A 20,998-nucleotide genomic window follows, 5' to 3' on the forward strand; every position below is an offset into this window, starting at 1 on the left:
TCATAACAAATAAATCAGAGCCATGTTCGCTACTGAAGTTTGAAGAAGCATGGTTGATGGACAAGGTTACTTCCCATACCTGTTTCATGGTAGAGTATTTGCTGTGATGAACAGAACATTCATTGTTAACAAGCATGAGAATTTGCTGTTAGGTTGAGCATCTCCTTGAATGGTTAGAGAACAATTGCAGGGAAAGATGCAAGTATTGTGGAAAATCAACGAGGGTAGATCAGTGAGATCTTGATTCTGAGGTTCAAGTGTGTTGAGAAGGGTTCCAAGGCCCTAGGCTAGGCCTCAGAGTCTGCCCGCAGCTCTTTTGCTCTCTCTTTTCTGGGTATTCTCTTTGTTCTAATGGAGTCCCCTCATTCACTGGATCCTCCACTTTCTTCCCTCTTGACCTAGCCCTTAGTCACTTTCAAATCCTCCCTTTCCTAATTAGAATTACATGTCTTGTCTCTTTTTTTTTCTATTCCACTAGTTCATCCATGGCCAGTGCAGTCGGCATGCTGCTGTCATAGAAGACAGTCCTACAACAATATGGAATACTATTTCCACAAGTCTTCAGTTGCAGCTGGGCCTTCTTGTCCACCTGGCAGCACTCTAGCCCATCTTCCATCTCATTGGGAAAATTTCTTATATCTAGCTTTGCTCATCCAGCTCCAGACCTTCTTGCCCTCTCTACATTACCAGCAGATGACTTTGTAAATAACCATATTGAGATAATACAATACAGAAAGAGATTCTCAGTCCCTTCTCAGATTTCTAAAATGTTAGATTCTTTTCCCTAGAAAGAGAATATTTCTAATAAAACTTGGGTCTTCACTTTGGTCTAAAACCTGTTTTCAGCCAGCTACCTAATCAATCACCCCTTTCCCTTGGGTCTTCTGCCTGTGTTTAATAACTAATTACCTTTTGCCTATAAACACTATGTTGTCTCTGTCTGTAAGGAGACATGCAAACATATATGTACATACACCTACACCTCTCTTCACCACAGAACTATTGCAATAACTGAAAAACTGCAAAATGTATCTTCTTGTTTATGATGAGGCACCCCCAACCCCCAGTGCATACACATGAAGTTAAAAAATAAGAGAACTTTAGAGCATGAGTACAACCTTTAAAGTATCCCTTGGAAACCACTGGATGGTGTCACCTATACAAAGGGTAAGGAGAGCTTGGTGCTGAGTGCCCTCTACTTCACAGGTCACTGCATCCTTGATGCTACATCACATGGAGCTCTGGTACAGAGAAACAAACTTGGAAAGCATTCTTACGTAGCTGGCCTTTCAAATTAAATTATCATGAAGCTTGTGGAGAGAGAGCGGTCAGCACCCGGTCTAAGGCATGACTGAGATCTCCTTGTTCACAATTTGCTGTCCCTGCAGGCTGCTTCCCACTCTCGGTCCATGCCTGAGAAGGGTTCTCCCGAGAATCCCCAGTAACCCACTTATCTCGAGGTCTGCTAACAGCATCTCCTCCTCATTGTCCTCTCTCTTCTCTGTGGCATGTGACTTTGTTAAACGCTCTCTTCCTCACACTCTGCCCCACTTTGACCTTGTGATCTTACACTGTCCTCATTTCCTGGCACGTTTGTGGCAGTCTTTGTTTCTTCCACCCCTTGGTGCTCCTTAGAATTCTGAATGCCCTGTCCTTTAGATTTTTGTTCTCCTGGATGATTTTATAAAAAAAAAAAAAAAAGAAAGGGACTCAGTGATTTCTTCCAAGTCCACACTTCCACCTGTGTTCTACCTCAGCTGTGCCCTGACTCCCTCTGAGATGCTCCTCAAACTCCAATTTCATTAAGCTTATGCTGAATTTATTGTCTTTTCTTCAAAACATACTTCATTTGGTAATTCACCTCCATACTTTTTCTTATTTCACATCACAGAATCGTATGTGACTATTCTTCCTCTTTCTTGGCTGTGTAATTTCATCAGAGCTACACATACTGTTAATAATTACTTTGTCTATGTTATGATTAACAATTGGCTTATAGTTTACCACTATAAAAACTACTGCCTTTTCTTGGGCCCTCTATTATATTCTCCCAAGCAATATTACTGAAAATTGCTATTTGTTCTTGGTTCTAGAATGGTTTTTTAATAACTTAGTCTTTATCTCATTGCTGGAGGCATACTTCTGAAGAGGTAAACTGACTGTAATGCTCTCTTCTCCCAAACTCCCGGTAGTTTAATAGGGTTTTAAGAACAAATCTTAGAGTAGTGTATTCACCTCTTTATCAATCGTCTTCTGCCTCATTTTCTAGCTTTATTTCTTTTCATCTATATTTTGTTAAGATCATTGTGAGAAGAAGGGATGAAGGAAGAGAAAGAAAGAGAAAAGAGAGAGAGAGAGAGGGAGAGCGAGGGAGTTAAAGAAAGAGAGGGAGGGAGAGAGAGTGAGTTAAAGAAGGGAGGGACTTCACCAGGGTGTTTACCAGCATAATTTCTGCTAAAAGAGCATTTTGGTAGCATCAAGAGGTTAATGGAAGGCACTGTATTTGGGGAACTTTTTTTTTTTTTTGCAGCATTTTCTCAAGTCTAGATATGATTGGGAAATCCCATATTCTCAGTATTTGTGGGCTGGGTATTTCTAGGAAGTCCTTAGCAAAAATCCACAATGTCACTAGAATGAGAAAATAAAAGACAGAATTAATAAAATCGTATCTTCATTTATTTCTCATTGCTGCTATAACAATTTTGCTAACATCGTAGTAGTTAGAAATCAGGTCAGAAATTTCTTGTCTTGGAGTCTGGTGGGCAAAGTCCTGGCAGAGCTGCCCTGGGCTAAGGTCAGGGCATAGGCAAGGCTTAGTTCCTTTCTAGGGGCTCCAGGAGTTTCTGTTTCCTGCCTTCTTCAGCTGCCTTGGTTAGTTTCCTGAATCATGTTGACTTCAGCACTCACTGCCATGTCTTCCTCTGTCTGCCTGTCCTATCTCTGTATGAGACCTTTAGGCTTACATTGGACCTGAACAGCTGATCCAAGGTTATATATCCATCTTAAGAACCTTTATTACATCTACAGAGTTCCTTGTGCAGTTGAAATTTGCATATCCAGATTTCTTTTGAAGTTCTGGGGATTAAGATATCAGCATCTTTTATAGGGGAGATATTATCTTATACTACAGTCCCAGAAAATTATTTCTAATATAGTTTGTTGTCTTCTTTTTGTCATCTGTGCAAAACTGTTTTCTTTATTTTTTAATTGGTTTCTTTTCTAAAAATATATGGAAAAAAGGTCCTGAGTAGGAAATTCTACTAGAAATTTCTCTGTATATTCCAAATTACAGTATCACTTAGCATTTGGGTTTTATTCTTTCTTTAGATTAAGTGATACAGAAGAAAGATTTAAGAGACATCCTTTCTGTCACAGTGAGTCTATCCAGATTCTTTATAGATTTTAAAATATTTTATTAGTGTGTGTGTGTGTGTGTGTGTGTGTGTGTGTATGTGTTTGTGCATGCATGTGTGTACATGTGTACATCAGAGGACAATTTTGTGGAGCTGTGCAAGCTTTTGGGTGTGAGATTATAGACAGTCTTTATTACCTGCCTGTATCTGAAAGCTCTCCCAGGGAGAAGTGTGAAGAGGGTCACTTGAATGACTGGGGTGTGTGATTTAACTTGTGACTCATTGCTATGCTTTTGCATTCCGGGACTTTCAACTAGTTCACCAGCTTCTTTTATTCTCCCCATTGAATTAATGGTTCTTGGATATACACTTTTTGTATCCATCAAAATTGAAAGCAGGTGTATGTTTCCTTGATTCCAACCAAACATTGTTCTTCAGTTACAACAGGAGGTGAATCTATGACAGCTGTACAACTGAAGGTCATTCCTAAGGTGACACAGTACACGAGAAATTTGACATTGTAGATATTCTATTAATAAGTGCATATGAAACACAGAAAGCCAAAAAACTACCATCTATACTGTTAAGTAAAACAAAGGCAAGAACAGTTTTACCCTTTCCTCATAAATGCTAGCAATCTCTATAAAAATTGAGTGATGGAAGTGTACTTATGAACAGTCAGTGTCTGTAGTTTGTCAATCAAAATGAATAATCTCAAAGTCTCATTTTCAATTAGATTATTTTAATATTTAACTACCTAAAATGCCCCAATCATACTCTTTAGAAAATTGTTAGACTAGTTCTAACGATGACATTTTATTATGATAGAAATGACTTCATTAATTGATGATCATATATCAACCCATAAAGTAGATAAAAGATATAAAAATACAAGTCAAAGAGAGTTTAGAGCCATTTTAATTGTTTAGGTTTTTTTCCTTATGAGTAAACCTTTATATGACACTTTAGGTCTTAAAAATATGAAAATTTCATATATATATATTCATTTCACTCAAATTAAATAGCCCATGAATTACTTTTATAAAGTTCAAATAAATTGACATTATATTGGTATCATCCCAAATGCAAACACTAGGATATAATAAAAATGGTAAATGTAGTGCATGTGTAACAGAATGATGCAAGGTATCTCAAAAACAGGGAGTTTGGGATTTTTATCACAAACATTCTCTTTTGTGACTTCAGATCTATTTCAGAACATGAAGAATTTCTTAAAAAGTGCATTGGTAACTTTCCAAAAATATTTGAAACATGACCTTTTAAAGAAGCCAGTCCTGTTTCCCATTTATTCTCTGCACCATTGAAAGAACATTTGCTACTTCATAATGAAAATAATATCAAAAGGTCACTGGGGATGAAAAATAGTACAGTCAAGCATTACAGGAGAGTTTTGCTTTAACCGATAAGTGACTAAGAAATACAGAGTATTATTTAAACATGTTTGTTGACTTCTCTTAATAAATATTAGTATTTAAGCTCCCATGAAATCAGCTACCTCCCCCAGCATCCTCTTGTTTCCTAGTTTCCACAGGTACTCAATGTTACACAAACCTGACTAAAAATAATTGAAGAGTCGAAGCTAGGAGCCGCATATAAGAGAGTACACATGGCATTGCCTTTATGGGCTTGGGTTGCCTTAGTCTGTATTTTTCCTCCAATTCCATTCATTTCTCTGAAGATGTCATAATTCATTTTTTTTCTTTACAAAGGAGTCCCACTGTGTATATATACCACATTTTCATTATCCATTCATTAATTAGTGGACATACAAGCTGCTTCCATCTACTAGTTATTGTGAATAGAACAACAATGGACATAAATATGTAAGTATCCACTTCATAGGATATAGTGTCCTTTGCCCAGGAGTGTATATCTGGGTCATGAGGTCATGTGGTAGCTATCTCTTTATTTTTTTTTTTATTTTTTGAGAAACCTCCAGAATGTACTAGCTTATGCTAGATTATAATATTGTATAAGAGTTTCCTTTCTCCACAGCTGCACCTGCATTAGTTATTAGTAATTCTTCATTATAGTCATTCTAATGGGGTGACACGAAATCTTACAGTTTCCTAAAGGGTAGAAGTATCAAGCACACTTTTAAATGTTCCATCACCATTTGTATTTCTTCTTTAGAGAGCATACCATGTGGCCCACCCTCATTTATACTGGAATTGTGTCTAGCTCGTTATTACACAGATCTTGGGCATACAGGCCCAGTTGCTGAGAGTTCATGTCTGCAATGGTGATATTGTGTTTGTGAAATGCTGTTTTGCTACAGATGCCCACTACCTCTGGCTCTTACAGTCTCCATGCTCCTTCTTCTGCGATGAGCTCTAATGTTCTTTGCAGAAACAGATGTGATAATACGGCCCTATTTATTTTCCATGTGTTGACCAACTGTGATTCTCTGCCTTAGTCACCATCTACCTTGTAAAGAAGCTTCTCTAGTTAACATTTAGAGATTAACATTTGGATCTATGGGTATGCATAAAAGAACTTACATGGTAATTTATTTCTATATACATTTAGTAGGAAAATAATATTAGATTTTCTCCTAACTCCTATAACAGAGTCACAGATTTTTGATCCTGTTAAATGTACTGGACACGAATGAGCATTAAATCCAATCAGAAGGTGGTTGGTTACTCTCCTAACATTTGTGCCACTGCTGTATCAGTGAACATAGCGTGAAAGGCCAGCTATCCTTGTAGCTGCCAGGGTTCACAGGTTAAACTGCTGATTATTTTACTCCCCTCTTACCCATTTAAAAAATCAGAATGTTCAATTCTTGGTACATAGCTTCTTTAATTCTTTGTATATTCTCATCATGAATCATCAGTCAGATGCATAGCTGGCAAAAATAATATACAATTTCTAATCGTGTCAAAAAGCCAATTTCGTAGTGATAGCCATCACTATCTTTCCAGTTCTTAAGCCAGAGAACTTGGTTTTTCAACAATGCATTTTGAAAGATCTCTTCAATCCATTTCCCTTTTCTGCTTGAATCTCTTTATTCTTATCACATAGTAACTCTTACTTTAAGCAACTCTTTTTGTTGAGCAAAATTTATTTACCTCTTAAAAAATCATGGGTGAAATTCATTGGGATGAAGAAAATGAAAACAGTAATTGATTTCATACCCCAGATATGAAAGTTTCATCAGCCTCACAGTCCTAGTCTATGGCATGTCTGCTCTTGTCCAGTTTCTTCTTTACAGTGATTTTTTTAAACCTATTACCTCCTATTTTTGGTCCTTACACATGGCACTACATCTTGTTGCACTGCTTTTTTTTTTTTTTTTTTTTTTTTCTATACTCTTCCTCAAGTTCCTACATACTTAGCTACCCGGTCTAGCTCTCAATCTCTTTCATGATAACTTCCTAGACTTCTGCTAAGGTAATATCTCTTTCCACATGCTCATAGTCATATTCATCTTTTCTTATTATTACCTAGAGTACTTGAAGACAGATAGTCATCTTTATGATTGCTTAATTTCTTCACACAAAGAGGAGCCATATTAAACTTTCTGACTATTGTGACCAGCTTATACAGCTAATGGACAGAGCTGTCCATGCACTGGTTAAAGCAGCAGAAACTACTTTTCATTTGATTAACTTGCTCACACTTTGTCTAGGACTTTTATGCTTGATTTTAGAGCATCTTTTGCTTTCAAAGGCTGGTCACATTTAATTATAATTTGGTGTTTAAATATTGATCTCTCAGACTGTAAATTCTTTGAAGAATACATTGTGCCTGACATATACTTGGTACAAAAAATATTTGTAGAATTGAGTTGAAGGTTGTCTCTTCATGAAAGTTAATTACTTAGTTTTCATTGAGTATGACCTGGGTTCAATCTCTAGAACTTGGATCTAGAAAAATAACTAATGGATATTAAACTTGTAAATATAATATTAAGTAGAGTTTTAAAGTATCACGACTTCAAAGTATTCTGAATGCTTTATAGTTGTGCACAAACCTTGCTGACTACAGTGTCAGGGGTATTGTACTTCTTTGAAATCCAGGTGAAGGAGTTAATTTCTAATATGATTCTAGTTTATTGTTTATGCCTCACAAATTTTCATTTCAACATATTTTAAGATTAGGTCAAATTAAACAAAAATCTTCTGGTATTGCCTTATATCTTTTATATGTATGAAATGATAATTTGAAGAATTCATATAAACAAAATCAATAAGCATGTGTATAAATGGGGCTGGATAGAGTTATAAAGGAAGCTAGATTTCTTTGAATCTCATTGAATATAAACATTTTACTGCTAGAATGATATTGAACTAGGAAAATGCTGCTTAATAATATTCATGTCCTGCTAAAGTGTTGTAAGTGTAGATTTTTCCTTTAAGACACATCACTGGAATTATCCGAATTCAAATGATTGAGACTGAAGGAATATGCTACAATCACATTTTACATCATTATCCATTAAATGGCTCTGAATTATATAATACTCAACTGAAATATGCTGACAGTTATTCAGAAACCTAAGTAAAACTTTTGATGAACTGAGTCCTCCTTTAGTTCAGTACTTACATCTCAATCAGACAGGCTCTGCTGTATAATTTTAGGTTTAGTCAAGACGAGATTTATGGGTGTATCATATTCACAGACTACTGTGAGGAAAGTAAGATTTGAAAAAATGAGTTATTAATCTTCACTGTGGAACATTAAGAAATGTCATGTGGCTATTATAAGTTGGTACCTAGGAGTTAGTGGATTCATAAGCCCCCCAAAATAGATTTCCTTCTATATACCTCTGATATCTGAGACATAATTAATTGTGACCTATTTTTCATTTGTGAAGTCCAAATGTTTTACTTCATTTATAATGTTCAAATGGAGTATAAAATTAACAAAATTTCTTAAGGACTGTCATGTTGTAGAGAACATGGCTGTCCATCATCTTTCTTAATATTTGTTTGCATGTCCATGTGTATGGTGATTACATATGAGCTTTGTTTGTTATCACCAAGTAATATATATTCAATTTGCTAATGTATTTTATTTTATTTTACTGATGAGCTTATTTGGTATGGGCCTGTGTTTGCTTTTCTAGTCAAAATAGTGGTGACAATATGTCTTGGTACTGAGAAGACTGTGATGTGATAATTGCTGTCGCTCTTTAGTTTAGAGTTTCTGTAGAGAAGTGGTACCCAGAGGCAGATGAGTCTCCTCACAGGCTTTTTGTTACAGGTATGGATAAGTGCTCTTCAGGTAGATGATGACATGTGGGTCATAGCTTTGTTTTCTGAAAAAGAATCACTTTCTCTGGGGTGTAGCTAGAATTTTCCTGCCTTGCCCACAGTCAGGACAAATCTCTGTCACCCGCCAGTCCCACAGCCACTCAGACCCAACCAAGTAAACACCGAGACTTATTGCTTACAAACTGTATTGCCATGGCAGGCTTCTTGCTAACTGTTCTTAAATATCTTAAATTAGTCCATTTCCATAAATCTATACCTTGCCACGTGGCTGGTGGCTTACCAGCATCTTCACATGCTGCTTGTTATGGCGGTGGCTGGCAGTGTCTCCCTTCCTCTCCTGTTCTCTCAATTCTCCTCTCTGTTAGTCCCGCCTATACTTCCTGCCTAGCCACTGGCCAATCAGTGTTTTATTTATTGACCAATCAGAGCAATTTACCATACAGACCATCCCACAGCCCTTGGGATTGGTTTATTAACAAAGGAAACACTTAGATGTTTGTTGAGTGGTTGTTAAATCAGCTGAGAGCTTTCATCGTTTCTCTTCTGCTTTCTGTCTATTAAAAGATAACTTTCCAGCAAAGCTAAAATAAGTATAATCCTATAATATAAAATTATTTATATTGCCGGGCAGTGGTGGCGCACGCCTTTAATCCCAGCACTCGGGAGGCAGAGGCAGGCAGATCTCTGTGAGTTCGAGGCCAGCCTGGGCTACAAAGTGAGTTCCAGGAAAAGGCGCAAAGCTACACAGAGAAACCTTGTCTCGAAAAAACCAAAAAAAAAAAAAATTTATATTATTCATAATTTAAAGAGATATAATACAAATAGACAGTATTATAGAATAAAAAAAATCACTGGGTCTGCATGTAGAGTTGGTTGCTTTTGCCATAAATACCCACTTGTAACTTAAAATTCCTTTCAGAAAACAAAACAAAAACAAACAAAACCTGTTATCTCTTTGATGGGTTCTAGAATCCATGAAGAGCTAGGTGAAAAGGCTTTGTTACTATACACTGAAGAGTAAATTGAATTAATAATTTTAAAACAGCTATTTTCGTGTGAAAAGGCATATATCTCCAGGTGGGGATATAGAGTGCCGTGCTGCAAGCCATGCTCGTCTGTCTCACCCTCATCTCTCAGTAGCTCTTCTAGTAGCAAATCTGTCTGTCTGCCAACATCTCTTCTCACAGTGGAGTGTTTGTTATAACTGATGAACTTACATTGAACCCTCACCTTTCCTCAAAGTCTGAGACTTATGGTAAAGATTTACTTAAGGTACTTTTTATACTATGGGTTTCAAAACTGGATATGCTGTGAAGACTACTTTTACTGTTTTGAAGATCCAGTACTCTGTGGTCCACCCACTTCTACTCACTCTCCAGCCTAGCACACACCTGACATTTTGATTATCTCTGTGCTTTTCTTTTCTAAATGTCACAGTTGTTATTATGTAGGATGTAACCTTTTTAGATTGACTATTTCACCGAGTGATGTGCTTTTAAGTTTCCTTCACATCTTTTAATTTTTGAATCATTTACTTATTTTTAATTTTTTTTAACTTTTAAATTATGTGTGCTCTGGGTGGGTTTGTAATCACTGAGGCCACACTAGGGTGTTTGATCTCCTGGAGCTCAAGAAATAGGCACATGTACGTTTCCATTTGTGGTTGCTGGCAGCCCAGCCTAGGTCCTCCACAAGAGCAGCGGGTGCTTTTAACTACTGAGCCATGTCTTCAGCCCACATTTATTTATTTTACATGTCTAATAACATTCCATCACTGGGCTATACCACAGTCAATATATCCACTCAACTAGGAGAGACCTTAAAACCACTTCTGGGTTTTCAGTTTTTAATAAAGCTTTCATATAGGCATTTGCTGGATACCTTTCAGTTAATTTAGGTAAATAACAAGGGCCCAAGATGCTGGGTTGTGTAGTAAGAGTACAGCTGATTGAAAACATCATGAAATTATCTTGCCAAATGGCTCTATCACTTTGCAATCTTACCAATGATGATTGAGAGCCCACATGGCTCCACACTCACCCCTCGATAGTTTGGCATCACCAGTGGTCTCTAACAGGTGTAGAGTGATAAGTACATGTTTTAATTTGCATTTCCATGATGACATACATCACAAAGCATCTCTTATTTGTTAAGTATGGGCCTTCCCTGTTGTGATGTCTGTACGGGCTTTGGCCCATTTTTCAGTCAGGTGGTTTGCTTTTCTCCCCCTATTGTTTGTTTGAGACTTCTTTCAGTATTATGGGTTCAGTTCTTCATCATCTACAGGTTGCTTTTGGAAGTATTTTCTCTTTGTGGCTTCTCTCTTATTATCGTGATAATGTCTTTTACAGGGAAGAAAATTGTAATACTGTAGTGAAGTCAAGAGTGTTGCATTTTTCATTGTGATACATTAAAAATTGTACTATACTGTAAGTCACATGTTTCAATTAGTATTAAATTTCTTTAGTAGAAAATGATCTAACCGAGTGTTTCCAATCTGGTGAGTTTTGACACATTATGTCCTTCAGAAAGTTGGTTCATTTCATCTAGGTTATCAAAGTAGTAAATCTAGAGTTGTACATTGTATTAATTTGTTATCCTTTACTGACTTGTGTACTGTATAGTGAGAGTGTCCTTCCTCAGCCTCCTCCTCCTTTTTCTCCTCTCCTCCTCTTTCTCTTTCTCCTCTTCCTCCTCCTCCTTCTTCATCTTCTCTCCTCCATTTTGCTTTCATTCATTGTTTCATTTTTCCTTTTGATACAAAAACTGGATATACTAACCAGCCTAATTTCAAACTTATGGGCGGTGACAAGACATATTCACAACAGGTTTGTACCACCATGCCCGGCTTTACATACTAATAGTTTGAATCCTTTCTCAGTTTTATTAGTTAAACTAGGGAACAAGCTTATTAATTTTCATTAATCTTTTTAAAGAATCAGCTTTGGGTTTTGTTTTCTCAACTGAATTATTATTTTCATCTTAACTGTGTTCCACTTTAATTATGTTATAATTTCCACTTTTATCTTGGATTTAATTTACTCTCCTATATTTAGTTTACTAAAATGTTAATTTAGATTTTTAATTTCAAAATTTTTATTGATTTTTTTCATATATTATACCCTATATTGATTTCTATGGAACAAGATAATACATGTAGATAAAAGAAGTAGATTTTTTTAATTTTATTTTACAATACCATTAAGTTCTACGTATCAGCCACGGGTTCCCCTATTCTCCCCCCTCCCACACCCTCCCCTTACCCCCAGCATACCCTCCATTCCCACCTCCTCCAGGGCAAATCCTCCCCCGAGGACTGTAATCAACCTGGTAGACTCAGTCCAGGCAGGTCCAGTCCCTTCCTCCCAGACTGAGCCAAGTGTCCCTGCATAAGCTCCAGGTTTCAAATAGCCAACTCATGCAATGAGCACAGGACTTGGTTCTACTGCCTAGTTGCCTCCCAAACTGATCAAGCCATTCAACTGTTTTAATTCAAAAGGCCAGATGAAAATGTTGATGTCTCTTTGGACATATTTTTGAATTTTGGGGGGGGTTATTTTATAATAAAGTTTAATGAAAAAAGGATTACCTCCCTTTCCCTTTCCCTTTTCTCTCCCTAGCCCCTCCAAGGTAACCTCTCTCCAACCCTTCCCATTCCCTCTCCTACCTCCCCAATTACCTCTACTCTTTTTCTTTTATTACTGCTACACACCACATGCACACAAACACACATGCACACAAACATATAACACATAAACACACACATCCACACACACACATATAAATATGTATGTAAATATAACCATTACTTGCTGTCTTGGTCACTGTTCTATTGCTATGAAGAGACATTATGACCAAGGTAACACTTATGAAAAGAAGCATTTAATTGGAGCCTCGAATACAGTTTCAGAGGTTAGTCTATGATCATCATGGTTGGGGCATAATAGCTCGGAGAGAGAGGGAAAAGTTTTGTTTTTGTTTTCATTTAGTAAGAAAATATTTCAAAAGTCCTCTTGAGAAATCTTTGACTCATGTAATTTAGAACTGTATTTCTCTAAGTATTTGGGGATTTTTAATTAGCCCTGTTATGGTATTTCTGGTAGAATCCTACTGTCTCAGAGTAGACATTGTATGATTTCTTTTCAAGTTGTTAAAATGTTTTGTGGCCCCAGATGTGGTTTATTCAGTATTTTATTCCAGCTTCAGAGAAATGGGTATTATGTTCTTGTTGGATGAAGTAGTCTAGAGATGTCAGTTATATTAATTTATTTGCTGAAGGTGCTGAGTTCATCTATAAACTCATTGATTTTCTGTCTTCTGTGTCTATTAGAGCATGTTGAATCCCGTTGCTCTAATAGTGGGTTCATTTCCTTACTTTGGCACTTCCATCTTCTTCTGCCACAGGATTTTGGAATTCTGTTATTACATACACATGAGTGCTTCATTAGCATCCTGGACAACTAGTCACTTATCCTTGTGGAATATCTTCCTCCCTTTCTCTCTTCTTTCCTTTTTCCCTCTATCTTTTGTGTATATATTGTGCTGTGGTGTCTTAACATGTGAGTACATAGAGGCCGGAGAAGGACATCAGGAGTCCTGTGCTGTCACTTTGTGCTCTATTCCCTTGAGACGTGGAGCTAGTCCAGCAGCTGTTAAACCCAGCAATCCTCCCATCTCCACTTGACACATCACTGGAGTTACAGGGATCCTTGCCAAAGCTCTAATTTCTTAGGTGGATTTGGGGTTTTGATCTCAGATACTTACGACTGGCAAGCTAGAACTCTTAGCGGCTCAGCCGTTTCTATACTGCTGGATCTCAATATTACATGCCCTTGTAAGTACAATGTTTATGAATTAGTGACGGATAGCAGTGGTAGAACACAGGCAGCAGGCAGGAGGGATAAGGGTTGCTTTGGTACCCTAAGGAAAATGCATCACCAACTACTACTACATAATGTTATTTGAAAATATGCATGGGCTATTTCTCAATGCCTTCTTGGTGTTTTCTGGGGATTCTGTGTCTGTGGCCTGCTCTATCACAGTGATTTTGAGCATTTGTCTGTCCTTATTGTTTCAAAATATCTCTGTTTTAGCATCTAGCATTTCATTATGCAATGAAACTACAATTCCAGTGTCTTAGCTACTGGACATTCTGAGTTTTCAAAAGAACTTGCATTTCTCTTTGTGCCTTAGTATTTGAGGTGCCTACTGAGGCTTTCCTTCTTATAGATACCTTCTTGGGCTGTGTCTAGTCTAGTAAGTCCACAGAAAGCATTCTTCACTTGGTGGCAATGTTTTGGTCTTTAGAATTTCTTCTTGTTTTTATTGGATTTCCAAAAACTGTTTGCATTGTTTTGTGTTGTTGCATTTGACCCAACTACCTCAGCATCCCCTGCATGTTAGTCATTGGTATTTGATTTCTTTTAAACATTTATTTACTAAGTATACAGTGTTCTGCCTGCATGTATGCCTTCAGGCCAGAAGAGGGCACTAGATCTCATTATACATGGTTGAGAGTCACCATGTGGTTGCTGGAAATTGAACTCAGGACCTCTGGAAGAGCAGCCAGTGCTTTTAACCTCTGAGCTATCTCTCCAGCCCAGTCATTGGTACTTTAGGTCTCTAGTAGGCAACTCTAACTTCTCTGCTCTGGTTTTTGTTTTGATGCTTTCTTTGAGATGTTATCTTCAAACTGTATTTATTTTTTGGTTTTACTATAACTTTTGAGAGTCTATAGATAGCCAGACATAACAGGCAAAACCAAAAAGCAAACAAATAGGCCTTGGATAGTATGATTGCAATGCATATGGGGTGGATGCTTGCTATATGTACTTTAGTTTGTAACAGCTATACATTGGGAAAATACTGTTAAAATGTAGTCCAGAATTCTGGAAATATGATCCTTTTATTATTTTCAACAGCAAAATTTCCTTCCTTTGAAATGGTCCAATGACAGTCCAGTGAGACTGTAGCTTTCTGTGTAAAGACCGGTCGTCTGCCTATGCCTGAGCAGCATCAGGTCTATGGATTCCCAAAGCTCATCACCTCCCTCACAGCATTCATGCTCACTGCAATTTCATGACCTATTCATTCATTCAATCATGGCACACACACTCTTTTAGGTACCTGCTATGTGTCTTCTCTAGGTTGTAACCAGGGGCATGGTGTAAGAGCAACAGCATAAAGAACTTGGTATTTGCCTGTAGTGGGCTCCTTTCCCGCCTTCCTGGCCATAATGAGACTGGACAAAACCTTTTGAACTCAAACACAATGACAGTCTCCCTCTACCTTCACCATGGTGCTCAGTGCCCACATGCTTGACTCTTAAAAGCAAACATTGAGTTGGTGGATAAATAAACAGCAACCTATAATTAAACTTCCTGAATATCAGAAAAGATTGGGGGTATTCAGTAGAAGAAATTGAGCAGATGCTTTTGGTTTTTAAAACCCAGAAAATTTTTTTGTTGTAACTTTGAATTTTATTTAATTTACATTTTTTAAAATTATTTTTTTCATTTATTTACACATTGACCAGTTTCCTCTCTCTCCTCTCCTTCTGTTCCTCCCCCCTCCCATCTACACCCCTCCCCCCTGGGGCGTCCAGTTCAGAAGGGGCAGGCCTCCCATGGGAGTCAACAAAGCTTGGCTTATCAAGTTGAGGCAGGACCAAGCTTCTCCCTCTACATCAAGACTGGGCAAGGCATCCTAGCAGGGGAAATAGCTTCCCAAAAGCCAACTCAAGGGCCAGGGACAGATCCTCATTCCACTGCTAGGAGTCTCACAAATAGACCAAGCTACCCAACTGTCTCCCACATGCAGAGGGCCTAGGTCGGTCCCCTTCAGGCTCCCTTGCAGTTGACCGGAGCCCTGAGCTCCCAGCAACTCAGATGTCTGTCTCTGTGGAGAACCCAGGAAATTTCAGTATTCTGAATGTTGCCTCAAGGGTGTTTCACCCTGAGCTGTCCCATTGTTTTGATATCAGTCTGTGACTGGAAAAGTCAGCGATCTGGCAGGGCTGGGGGGGTGGGTGGGAGGAGTTTATGTTATCACACAGTTTATTGACTCTTCCTGTGCATAGGAAACAAAGACTTTCCTGCTTGGTTTACTGATGTTCTGTAGATAGATAGCATCCAACCCAATCCCAGGGTTGCTTGCTAAGTCTTTGTGGTTCCCTGTGGCAGACCACTCAGATAGGGCTGGTCCCATTGTGAACTTTCTATCACTACAGAGCAGTTGAAAGAGGTGTAGTTCTGTTGAGAAGGGCATGTGTGTGGCTTCTCAAGGGACACAGATTTGTGACGTTGTTCCCATTTCTTATTTCATCTTATTTCCATTTGACATGCCCTCTCATTGTCCTTCTGTGTGGTACTGTCTCTCCATGCACCACTAGGCTTATGACCACATTCTCTTCTAAGACGTTCGTAAAAGTGTGGCTTTTTCTTGTCATTTAAAATTCATTGAGTATACTACTGAGCCTTTCTGTTGTACTCTGCTAATTGGAGTCGTTCACTCAGAACTACACAACTGTCATCTACATGCAGAGGGCCTAGGTCGGTCCCCTGCAGGCTCCCTTGCAGTTGTCCAGAGTCCTGAGCTCCCAGGAACTCAGGTCTCTGTCTCTGTGCTTAGGGTTAGGCTGTGTATTCTAATTTTCTCCCCTACTACCTGGGGGTCAGAGACATGCTATTTAAGGTTTCTGAATCCTAAGTACAGTTAACATAGTTCTGTGGGTACCTATCTCCCGGGTTTTAAATAAAGATAAACAACACTATATGCAAATTGTCTATCCCAGTGACCAGTATCTGTTGCTTTGCTTGCTGTTGTGATTGCTATGGGTGCTCTAGTTAAATTAGTTCTAACCAATAGATTATGAACCCCAAGAACTCTGGGATCACATCGGAAACACTTATTCTTGATATCCCATGGAAGCATGAGGTTCAGTAAATATGTGTACTATCAGTGGGTGGAGGGTAAAAAGTGAATTGGTTGATGAACTAAGTTCTAATTCCAGATGCTTCACTTAAAAGACGAGATGTGGTCCATTTGTCTGTACAATGCTCTACCATTACATATGATTCATAGCATTCATTTTGTTCCATAGCATGAAAGATTGTTCAGATATGTGAAACTGAAAGTATTCTTTATGATGTCCATTTTGTAACTGTATACAGACTAACAGGGATTAATTCAAGTTAGGATCATCTAAATATCTACCCTTAAAAATTACTCTTGGCATTTTAATGAAATGTTATTTTACAGCTTTAAAGCTCATAGCAATATAATTAGTAATATGTGTAATCTTTATTACCAGTCTTAATTTTTTTATATGACTGAAAAATTATTTTATGGTAGTACAATTAAAATAATGCTAAAAATGTCAGCATAACAGAATTAGACTAAAGTAACTACTACAATATTGTACCCCAAACCAGCTAATATAAATGCAAAATGCTTTCTACAGGCTATTTATTTGAACTAATATATGGTGAGGGATTTAAAGAGTAGTTTGTGTAATGAAATAAAAAGAAAAATAAGCACTGTACAGCAATCTTTGCTATTGTTTAACACGAGGGAAAATTAAATAGGTTTATATATAGGCCACTTGAGAAAAATGTATTAAAAGCCACGTCACAGCATAGTAAATATAAAGGCAACTGGCAGGCAATACTCCATTTTATAGGTTTTTGTAAATACTCCATTTGCAGGTTTTTAAAGGGAAGTCTGAGGTGCTTAAAGCTGTCCTTTTACGGATGATGGGATAATCTTAGCGATGACATCCAAACTGAGTATGCCCAGAATTCTTTGTTAAATTTGTTCTTTGCCATTTTCATCCATATATACAATGCTTTCTGACTACAGTTCCCATCGCTATCCTCCCTTCTGCCCTATCAGCCTGACTCTTCCCCACATAGCCTCTTTCTGTTTTCATGTGGTTGTTTTCTTTGGGGACCCAGCATTTGTAACCAGGGCCATCTGTGTGAGCATGGATGCCCAGAATTCTAACGGTCTATCTTGTTAAAGAATTTCAAAAGACAGTTGTTCAGTTGTTCACTCCAGAGTAGTTAGAATTTTTCACAGTGCTTTTACCTGTTGATTCATGGGAATACATACTAATTTGTTATTATTACTTTTTAGAACACAGAAAAAAATGAAAATAATTTCAAAACAAAACTCTGCTCAGTATAGAAACACTGGAAAATACAGAAAAATAGAAGAAAAAAATCACCCAGGATTTTGTCACTCTTACACTATCATACTTTAACAGTATATCTACTTCTAATGTCTTTTTTTTTTTTAGGTTTTTTTTGAGACAGGGTTTCTCTGTGTAGCTTTGCGCCTTTCCTGGAGCTCACTTGGTAGCCCAGGCTGGCCTCGAACTCACAGAGATCCGCCTGCCTCTGCCTCCCGAGTGCTGGGATTAAAGGCGTGCGCCACCACCGCCCGGCTTACTTCTAATGTCTTATGGATACTTTTATAATTTTCTTTACAAAACCTTTTATTGAACATAAGAATCCAGTATATAATATAGTATGTTTTGTATCAGACCAACTAATATTGCTGAATACGCTTTGTTTCCTTGTCACATTTTACTACTTCTTTTTCTAGATACTCATAGACAGCTGATGTTTTTAGATTATTCTTAATGGTTGTAGATATTCACTTTTAAAACTACATTTTTTAAATCAATTTTTAACTCAATTCTTAAAACCATCAGATCATTAAAGTCCTGTCACCTTAGAACAGAAGCATCAATAATATATTCTGAAAGAATCTGGATCATAAAATGTTTAGTGCTCTGATTCCTTTGCGGGGCGGGGTGGGAGCAGGAATGACTTACTACATTGTGTTTCATGTTTCATTCATTTGTTTTTGAATCTATAGGTCCAGGCACACTTGGAAAGCTCTACAAGGCCTCAGCTACCGAAGGTCCAGAGACAGCAAGTAGCACCTTTCATGACCTTTGACCATCAGGTATTCAACCAGACTCTCAAGAGGACACCACCTCCAGCACCAAGCTGCATGCCTCTGGCAGAGCATGGACCCATGAGCCCAGACGGTGATGCTGGCTGTGCAGGAAACCCATTCACAAAACTGCTGGCTCTTGGGAGAGAAGATGGTGGCACAGAATGGCATGTATGTTCAATGGCTGACCATGAAGCCTATCCTAAGTGCTAGGAATTGAAATGAACAGTTTTGCAGTAAATATTTCAGATGAAAGTATAACAAAAGAAATGTGTCTTTAACTAATTGGTCTGCAATTATTAATCATATATCTACATTAATTATGCATAATAAATTGTAAGTGCTCATTTTAATACTAAACTAGCTAATTCATTTTAATACTCAATTAGTTATCAATGAGCCACTTATAATCTTATGTATTTAGAAGGTTTAATTTTTTTGCATTTCAACAAATAATGCCTTTATTAAATTTATATAATCAAAGACTGTTTCCATCTATACAATACACATTAGTCTGTTTTTTGTTACTCCAGCAAATATCTGAGGCAAGGTAACTTTTTTTATTTAAATTTTTTTCATTTTACATACTAGCCCCTGTTCCCCCTTCTCCCCTTCTCCTCCCTCCCCCACCTTTCCCCCATCCCACCCCAATCCCCTCCTCATAGGAGGTAAGGTCTCCCTTGAGTAGTCAACACAGGCTGGCATACCAAGTTGGGGCCAGACTTAGCACTTAGCCCCTCCCCCTTGCATAAGACTGAGCAAGGCATCAAAAGCCAGTTTGTGTACCTGGGATAAGTCCTGATTTCATTGCCAGGGGACCCACAAACACATCAAGCCACACAATTGTCATCCACATTCAGAGGGCCTAGTGTGCACCCATGTGGGCTCCCCAGCTGTCAGTCCAGAGTCTGTGAGTTCCCACTAGCTTGGGTCAGCTGTCTCTGTGATTTTTCCCATCTTGATCCTGACACCCCCACCCTTGCTCCTATAATCCCTTCTCCCTCTCTTCAACTGAACTCCAGGAGCTCGGCCAAGTACTCAGCTGGGGTCTCTGCATCTGCTTCCATCAGTCACTGGATGTAGGTTCCATGATGACAATTAGGGTAGACACCAATCTGAGTGCAGGGGAAGGCTAGTTCAGGCACCCTGTCCACTACTGCTATGAGACTTAGTTAGGGACATCCTTGTGAGTTCCTGGGGATTTCCCTGGCTCCAGATTTCTCCCCATCCCTTAAATGGTTCACTCTGTTATCTCTTTCATGCTCCATCCCTCACCAACTCAATCATCTTGAACCCTCATGTTCCCACTTCGCATCACCTCCCCTCCCTTCCCCTCTACTACCCACTCCAAGCTTACCCAGGAGGTCTTAACCCTTTCCTCTTCCTGGGTCAATCCATGCTTGTCCCTCTTGGGTCCGTCCTCCTCTTTACCTAGCTTCTCTGGGGTTGTGGATTGTAGCCTGGTTGTCCTCTGCTTTGGGTCTAATATTCACTTATGAGTGAGTACATATTATGTTTGTCTTTCTGGGTCTGGGTTACCTCACTCAAGATGTTGTTTTTTTTTTTAGTTCCATCCATTTGCATATGAATTTCATGATATTATTTTTTACCACTGTATACTACTCCATTGTGTAAATGTTCCACATTTTCTTTATCCATTCTTCAGTTGAGGGGCATTTAGATTGTTTCCAGGTTCTGGATATTACAAATAATGCTACTATGAATATAGTTGAGCCTATGTTCTTGTGATGTGGTTGAGCATCTTTTGGGTATATGCCCAAGAGTGGTATTGCTTGGTCTTGAGGTAGGTTGATTCCCAATTTTCTGAGATACCACAGTACTGATTTCCAGAGTGGCTGTACAAGATTACATTCCCACCAGCAGTGGAGGAGTGTTCCCCTTTTGCCACATCCTCTCCAACATAAGCTGTCGTCAATGTTTTTGATCTTAGCCATTCTGACAGGTTGGTATCTCAGAGTCATTTTGATTTGCATTTCCCTGATGGCTAATGATGTTGGACATTTTCTTAAATGTTTTTCGGTCATTTGAGATTCTTCTGTTGAGAATTCTCTGTTTAGATCTGCACCCCATTTTTAATTGGATTATTTGATATTTTGATGTCTAGTTTCTTGAGTTCTTTACATATTTTGGAGATCAGCCCTCTGTTAGATGTGGGATTGATGAAGATCTTTTCCCATTCTGTAGGCTGCAGTTTTGTCTTATTGACCATGTCCTTTGCCTTACAGAAGCTTCTCAATTTCAGGAGGTTCCATTTATTAATTGTTGCTGAGTGTCTGTGCTACTGATGTTATATTTAGGAAATAGTCTCCTGTGCTAAATGTGTTCAAGGCTACTCCCCATTTTCTCTTCTATGAGGTTCAGTATAACTGGGTTTTTGGGTCTTTGATCCATTTGGACTTGAGTTTTGTGCAAGGCAAT

General features: G+C 38.2%; 1 protein-coding gene across 2 annotated transcripts in view; it reads left to right on the plus strand.

Annotated features, from left to right (window-relative positions):
* The window catches only part of Tfec (transcription factor EC), a 68,674-nt gene that overhangs the window by 11,746 nt on the left and 35,930 nt on the right, over positions 1-20,998 (plus strand). Inside the window, exons 2-3 of one of the 2 annotated variants that reach the window (XM_037203506.1) lie at positions 3,328-3,374; positions 18,479-18,730. In XM_037203506.1, the coding sequence (XP_037059401.1) occupies positions 18,551-18,730 (180 nt within the window). In that variant the 5' untranslated portion in view covers positions 3,328-3,374; positions 18,479-18,550. The remainder of the gene's footprint in view (positions 1-3,327; positions 3,375-18,478; positions 18,731-20,998) is intronic. The other variant, XM_028871772.2, reaches the window with a different exon arrangement.

This window comes from Peromyscus leucopus, chromosome 3 (genome assembly GCF_004664715.2).
Source record: "Peromyscus leucopus breed LL Stock chromosome 3, UCI_PerLeu_2.1, whole genome shotgun sequence".
NCBI lineage: Eukaryota > Metazoa > Chordata > Mammalia > Rodentia > Cricetidae > Peromyscus > Peromyscus leucopus.